The sequence below is a fragment of the Chenopodium quinoa genome, unplaced genomic scaffold, assembly GCF_001683475.1.
Source record: "Chenopodium quinoa cultivar QQ74 unplaced genomic scaffold, ASM168347v1, whole genome shotgun sequence".
Lineage (NCBI taxonomy): Eukaryota > Viridiplantae > Streptophyta > Magnoliopsida > Caryophyllales > Amaranthaceae > Chenopodium > Chenopodium quinoa.
The window spans coordinates 523,018-531,225 of NW_018743391.1; the positions used below are offsets into that span (position 1 = coordinate 523,018).

At 34.8% G+C, this 8,208-nt stretch overlaps 1 protein-coding gene across 1 annotated transcript; it reads left to right on the forward strand.

The window, feature by feature from the left end:
- Positions 1-6,856, forward strand: LOC110738624 (pectin acetylesterase 10-like). The gene is made up of 12 exons (XM_021919016.1): positions 1-436; positions 1,606-1,688; positions 1,823-1,952; positions 2,073-2,146; positions 2,330-2,416; positions 2,495-2,619; positions 3,166-3,226; positions 3,585-3,638; positions 3,742-3,819; positions 4,670-4,775; positions 4,898-5,043; positions 6,137-6,856. Exons 1-12 carry the CDS (start codon positions 226-228, stop codon positions 6,248-6,250), a joined length of 1,269 nt encoding a protein of 422 aa, XP_021774708.1. The 5' UTR covers positions 1-225; the 3' UTR covers positions 6,251-6,856.
- Positions 6,857-8,208: the final 1,352 nt, after the last annotated feature.

Genomic DNA, 8,208 nt, shown 5'->3' on the forward strand with positions numbered 1-8,208 from the left:
TACAACTGTAAAGTTCAGCTGCATTCACATTTCTCACCTCTTTCTGTTTCTGTCACTTTCTTGGTGGCCCATTTCACATCCATTTTTTTCATTTTAAATAACAAATTACTTTCCATTTCTATGATAAATCTTGCTCTTAAAAAGGGTATTTTTTTTTTAATTTTATTTTTATTAAACAATTTATATTCTTTTGAGTGAGATTTAAGCAGGAATTTAGATACCCAAATGGGAAATTTGAGGTTATTGTTAAATAAACCCATGAAAATTTTCTGGGTTTTGGGGGTTGTTTTTGTATTAATTTCAAGGAAAAGAGTTGATTGTTTTGAAGGATTAAATGTGACAGAGATTGTTTATGGTGAGCAGAAAAATGGGTGGTCTAATAGACCTCTGTTGGTGGGTCTCACTCTAATTTCTTCTGCTGCTGCTAAAGGAGCTGGTATACTACTCTTCATTTCTCTATTATTTTCATAATTATTACCCCCCCTTTTTTTTTGATGATTTTTGTCTTTTGAATTATAGCTTTGTTTCTATTTGTCAGTTAATATGCTTTTGTTAGTATTTATTTGAGAAATTGTGAGCATTTGATTTTCTATTGCGTGACTGATTTGTCATTGTTTTAGTTCAAGTAGTTTGCATGCATGCTCGTTTGCTCAATTCATTGATGTGTAATATCTTAGATTGGATGTTGACTTTTCGAGATTGAATTTCGTTTATATCATTGTCTTTTGTGACTTTCTATACGCCAAAAAAGTTGTTTAGCTTCCTAGAGCTTCAATGTATAAGTCTAAGGATTTGTTATGCTAGTTATAGTTAAGCTGCTTAGATTTGGTCCTAATTACACGCATTTGTACATTATTGCCTTTGCAAGATGAACCGGATGTATTTTTTGGAAAGTAGCTTTATAAAGATGTTAAATTTGCTGTGTAATTTGAATTTATGACTATCTCCATGTTTGTGAAGGGACTATATATTTGTTAGAGTTCAGTGTGTTGTCTAATTCCTGAAGTGTTCATTCTTAATTGGATTGCACCGCGATCACTTTCACATGAACATGTAGTCATTATTGCTCTGTGATCACTTGTACATGAGTATGTAGTCATTAAAATCATTGTGATCACTTGTACATGAGTATGTAGTCATTAAAATCATTGTGATCACTTGTACATGAAGTCATGAAGATCTAGTCATTATAAGTGCCTTTATAAATATGATTTTCTCCTATGTACTTGATTCGGATTGCAATTGCATTTTAGTTTGTAAATCTACATTTTAGCTCAAGTGCTCATGCTGGCTACTTGACACTCGCATATAAGAATGTGTATGAACTATGGACACTTCAATTTCAGTCAATAAACACTGTTTTAATGCATGTATAACAGAAAAATGTAGATCTCCATATCATAGCTTTGGGCACTAGTATTGGTGTCCACATATCTTAAAGACTTCAAGTTGAGATCTTTTCATGTCACTCTCAGATCCATACCCGAGTCTGACACTTTTATCTATGGTCCAAGCATCACACTTCATATATTAGACACTGTCATTGCTCTCATTAGACAGCCATAATAGCTCCATATAAAGCACCTCATTGATCTCAATGTGCAGTCTGCTTGGATGGATCATTGCCGGGATACCATCTTCACCGTGGATTTGGATCAGGGGCAAACAGTTGGCTTGTTCAACTTGAGGTGCGTGAAAAAACTTGAATATTTAGCGACATGTTGCTGGCATTGCTGCTCTTCAGCTGGCATGCTCCACAAGTTGGAATCAATTTCCCCCTTGTTGGCTGCAGTACTGATTTTGTCACTTGAGATGATAACAGGGTGGAGGATGGTGTGATACAATAAGAAATTGTGTGTATAGAAAGAAAACACGTCATGGTTCCTCAAGGTATATGGAGAAGTTCATACCGTTTTCAGGATTACTCAGCAATAAGCGTTCCGAGAATCCTGGTATATGTTTGTTCATTTACTTGTTATTTCTTCTTTATTCTTTGCTTATTGCTTTCTATTGGATTTCTTCTCTATCAATGGACTAATTTCACTTCAATAATGGGTTAATGGTTTCTGCAGATTTTTACAATTGGAACCGAGTAAAAGTTCGCTATTGTGATGGTGGCTCGTTCAGTGGGGATAGCCAGCATAAGGTTTGTAAAACCATGGTTTATTTTACTGAAAGAAATTGAGGATATCATTAAAACACAATATAATTCTAGCCTATTAAAAATTAATACTAATTTCATTTTTCTGTTAGCAATATTTGCATTGTCAAAGTTACTGTGATTCTTGTTTCCTTATACTTCTGTTCAATGCTTTTATTTTTTCTGTAGGGAGCACAATTGTACTTTAGAGGACAGCGTATATATTCAGCGGCTATGGAGGAGTTAAAGTCTCTAGGAATGAGGCACGCAAATCAGGTAATGCTTCTTTTGTTCTGGATGGAACCTATATATGTATATCTGGGCATCTGCATATGTTGACAGTTGATTCTATAGGCTCTTCTCTCTGGATGTTCAGCTGGGGGTGTGGCATCGATACTGCATTGTGATGAGTTCCGAGCATTGTTCCCAGGACATACAAGAGTAAAGTGTCTGAGTGATGCAGGGTTATTCCTTGATGCGTGAGCTCCTATTACCTTATTGACTTATAGTCATCCCCTCCCTCATATTTAATCATACCAAAATATTCCTGTAAACTATTTTGATGACAATTGAAGTGATCAACCTTTTTCCCATGGATGCAATAATATTTCTTTTTTTTTTTTCATGTTGGATGAGTATTTTATTATCTTGCAAGTTTATCTGTCAAAAGAGATGGAAGCATCCCTAATTATTTCAAATGCAAAAACTCCGTAATATATCATATGCACAAAGTTAATCCTATTATTGTAGAGATAAAAGTGTGTGAAAAAAACAAACAGATGAAAGCATGACTAACGCAATCTTATCCTGATAAATGTAGTGGGGAATTGGTAATGAATCATTTTTATATATGGTGATCTATTAGTTATATGATGTCTGTCGAACAAAAATAAATTATCAGTTGAAATAATAAAAAGGGAAATCAGAGCTGGAAATGTGGAGTGGTAGAGAGAACTCGCTAACAAAAGAAAAAAGAAAGCATCAATGACATTCATGATTTCTTACAGTTGTATTTGGTATTACAGAGTTGATGTGGCCGGTCAACGCACTATGAGAAAATTATTTGGGAATGTTGTTCGCTTGCAGGTATTATTCTGAAATGACTCTTGTTCTAGCAGACATAGCTCATATGCAAGCATGTGCAGCCTATGTTAAGTGTTAATTACTTAATTTTGTAGAAATTTGAGGGATACATATGACAAGGCCTTAAACAGCCATACGTCATCCTTGTTATCCTTACTTTAGGAGTCAGCTTCATGATCATATTCATTGAAAGTTCTCTCAATTTTGTATGTTTTGTTCAGTTAGACTTCCTTTCCCATTTGAACAGAATAAATGTGAAGTTTGTAAACCGCTTAATAAGCCGACTATTTTCTCTTCTTTTTCCTCCTTTTCAGTTCTTTATTTTTAGATACTAAAGTATTCGTTCTTGTGAAATTTGCAGGCTGTGGGTCCACACCTTCCTCGCAGCTGTACTAGCCGCCTTAATCCTATCATGGTAACATATTATGCAAGCAAGCATGTTATATGAGTTAAAAATAGAATTACAAACAATTTTTTGTGCCCCTAGCCTAATCTTCTGTCAACTTTCTCTTCCACAGTGTTTCTTCCCTCACCGTTTAATAGCAGATGTCAAGACACCATTATTTCTCGTCAATGCAGCATACGACTCATGGCAGGTTTATCTTTTTTGACTTGATTTTTTTTCAGATGAATTGTGTGTCTGTCAATGTGTGCATTGTGAATTATTTTGAATTTGTCGTTGTACTAGCGTCTTTGAGAAAGGAAAGTATGCAGCTATGACATCATCTATTTAACTATGAATTTGGGATGAATCAGGCAATCAGCATCATCTAATAGAACTTAATTTGTGGATTTATTAGCAACAGTTGCATGGCTTTTGACTGCCCTCCTCATCTTATTATCACTAGTTAATAAGTGTCATCCATTTTTAGTATGTATTAACTTACCTTAATCAGATGTAGAGCATTTTAAAGTAGCTCTTGATGAGAGGCTAATGTTCTTGCTTGATAAGTGAGTTATTATAGTGTTTAGACCTAGAACCCATGGTGTCCATGGCCTCAAATTTAATTTTCAGTTAAAGGCTTCACTGGCGCAATTCACAACACCCTACAACTTTTTGGTTGGGTATTGATAGAGTATAAAACATATTGCTGGGCCTCAACCATCAGCTTAAGCTTTTTTAGCTTAAGCTGATGGTTGAGGCCCAGCAATATGTTTAATACTCTATCAGGTATCGCCATTGCTCTGGAGTTGGGGGACCATAACTAGACCAAATTAAAATGTTACTGTTTCTGTCTTGTCTTTGCCGAGTAGTAAATACATGGCAGGACCCAAATTGATTGGTTGATTGGACTGTTCAACTATCTCTACACTGCATTAATCTGCCACCTTTTTTCAATTTTTGCGTATCCACTATTGTTCAAACAATCCTTACTCTCTTTCATAATAGAAGAGAGAAATTAACCCAAATGACTTACCTATGATCCCAAATTTTGCTTCAACCAGATTCAAGCAAGTTTAGCTCCTGCATCTGCTGATCCTCATGGAAACTGGTATGGATGCAAGTTGAATAATGCACACTGTAGTGCTCCTCAAATCCGATTTCTCCAAGGTTCGTTATAGCTATCTTATTTTCATATCCGGTCTTCTCATATCCTGTTATGTTTTGGTTCCTTTCTTTATTGATAGGCTTGCATTGAAACAAATTACTGAAACTGAACCATTTTGAAACAGGTTTTAGAGGACAGATGCTTGGTGCAATTAGGCGCTTTGGTAAGTTCAGAAAGAATGGGTATTTCATCAATTCATGCTTTTCTCATGGCCAGACTGAGAGACAGGATACGTGGTTTGCCCCTGGCTCACCTCACATTGGAAATAAAGTATGTTCTTGATCCTGTTTAGTTCCCATTGTTTTATAGTCCTCGAAAAAGCATTGCTTTGCCAATCAATGGTCATTTTAGTTTCTCAAGTTATAGTTTAGAAAATTGAATTATTATATTGTGGGTATATAAGGCCTATGTGTGCTTTGTGCCATGTCGATAGTGCATGTTTACATTAAAAGCTATAGTAAAAATATTCAAATATTAGGGCAACTAAAACTTCCAGGAACAAAATATTCCAGCTCATAGAATCGCTATTACAAAATACTAACTAAAGAATGGATACCATTTCATAACCAAAGCATCAATCATATACCTATAGCCTTGGTCAATTGGGCAATAGACGAGCTTTGCTCATCTAGTCATCTTCAAGTATTGCTAGTCCCTGATAACTCTAGTGGATCCTATTGGTACTAAATCATGCTGACCAATTTCTGTACCAAAAAATTACTTTGTTAGCAACAATAAGAATTCAGGCTTTGTAAATACCTATAGACTTCTTTTACCGAACTCAATTGGTGCCTACAATGCACAAATTAGTACCAATAGGATCCCATTTGAGTCTTCAAGGACCTTTGTGACTAGAGGTAGAGACTTTCTCATCATTGAATGATCAGCCCTTTCCTTTTTCCACCCACTTTTTTTTTTTAATTTTAATTTTTAATTTTTATAGTTATGACCATTAATGTCTTCATTTTTTAAATAAGCCAATCCAACTGTTTCTGTTTTTCGAGGAAAGCCAATCCGACTCTTGTACCCTCTTTTTTTTTGGCATCGTTTTGTCAATAAAAGACCAACCTATGTAACTTTGTACGATTTTTTTTTCATTTATTATTAGTTTATGCATTTGTTGTGTAATATTGCACCTTCATGTTTCTGTTTCTTGTTTCTATGTAAAACATAGCTCAGTCACGAATTACTATTGTTGACCCAACACTGCCCTTTGTAACCATAGTAATAGGCATTTGTGCTTTATTTAACCTTTGTTCTTGCCCCATTCATTGCATCAGTTGATTAGCGATTTTGTCATCCAATATTTACTCCAGTCAATCCAATTATCATCTTGTTAACATAAGTTATGTATAATATGCAGGGGATCGCACAGTCGGTTGGCAACTGGTATTTTGATCGAGCAGAGACGAAAATCATTGATTGTCCCTACCCTTGTGACAGAACTTGTCACAATTTGGTTTTTGCACATCTTTGAAAGCCTATTCAATTTTTGAATTCACACACCCAACCCAACACGACCCAAACAAAAAAAGAATACAATACAGCTGCACATCATTTCATAGTTTTATAGCAAGCATAGATAGATTATACTTCATAGTATCTATCAATAAAACCTTTCTTCGACTATCAAAAATCACTATTGATTTGCTCGAGATGTAATCAAAGAATTTATAGCTGAGATTGAAGCTTATAACATTTGTGCTTGAGTTAAGCCCAAGTTTCGTGTGGGAAGTTTCAGTGTTAAACATGGCTTATGAATCACACTGCAGCATACTCATACAAACATAGGCTTGGAGCTCAAAAGTGTAAAGGTGGAGGCTAAGCATTAGTCCTCGGAGAAAGACGAAAAGCAGTGAAATAGTATATTGGAATAGAGTATAATGTTGTATACTAGTATGCGCGGCTGTGCAAGGAGAAAGAATAGCAGCAGAGTTTCCAGAGCAATGCACAGCGGCTTATATCATAATATATGTTGTTTCCATTCATTTAAATGTCTGTATAAGTACAATTTAAGACGATGCTTAATATAAATTTAAGTGTAATACATTATCATTTTGGTTATTTCTCTCTTTACTTTTTATTTTTTAAGAATCAAGTCTAAGTGTCACTAATAGATTGGTATAGCTAGAGGAAATACAAGTTGATATCAGATATTAACAAAACTTGTTAATATCAAGGCTAATTTTGTAAATTTAGCTACCACACCAATGGTAATTTTGTAATTTTAGCAACTACACCCCCTTTCTCTCCCCTCTATCACCACCGTGCAACCTCTACTACCACCTACAGCACCACCTTTACCTTCACTAGCCAACTACCGCACGTCTTTTACCTCACCAATCGACCCCAGTCAACCACCACACGACCTTCACCAATCGACCCCAATCGACCACCACACACTCTCCAGCACCACCAGTCGATCGAGCACCAACATTGGACCGCCGCAACACCACCAGTACGAGCAAATCCCTTTCTCTAAAGGGTTTGTGTGGCCCCAATTTTCATAAATTGCTACTACGGTGTCACTTGGCCGCTTTAGATCCGCAAATGTCGTCGACCTTGGGTATGGGAATGGAGGAGAGAAGGAAGTAGTGGCCATGGGAATGGAGGAGAGAGAGAGAAAAAATGGTCATGTGAGGGGAGGAGAGAGAAAAATTGGTGATATTAACATAAATTTGTTGATATTAGTTATTAACTGGGTCTGACTCGTATAGCTAGGTATAAAATTAAAGTTATAATTATTTTTGAATTAGTGTTACGAGTATAACTTTTATATAATTCAATACAATAACTCTTTATAAAATTTAATAACAAACGTGCATTGCACGGGACTTAAACTACTTTATCCCTAAGAAAAAATAATCAAATCGAATGAGTTTTGTTTGATTCGTCTCAACATATATTTTCCAAATATAAATTTTTATTAGTTTTGGTAAATACATAATTTAAAATGTTATTATTATTATTATTATTATTATTATTATTATTATTATTTATCCATTTACAAAGGGTGAACCGAGTAGAATACCAAACAAATGCGTTAAATAAAATGTGTCAACTAATATGAAACACAAGCAAAAAATAAATAAATAAATAAATAAAAGCAATGCTTTTGCTATAGTTTGATTAAAGCCGCTAACACTAATAATATGAAGCACTTGGTAGGGTGTAAAACATTTTTGGATGAAAATAATTTTTCATGGAAAACCTATTACATTAGAAAAGTCATTTTTATGAAAGTTTTTTTTTGGTTGCATGTAACATGATTTTTCATTTTAAGCATTTTTCATTGTTTAGTTGAACTGAAAATTAATAACTTCAATTGTGAGGGAAAATGTTTTCCCTCCACTTGTGATGGAAAATGCTTTCCTTTTGGAGAAAAATGTTTTCAATAAGGTGGAAAATGATTTTACACCCAAATTTTACATTTTA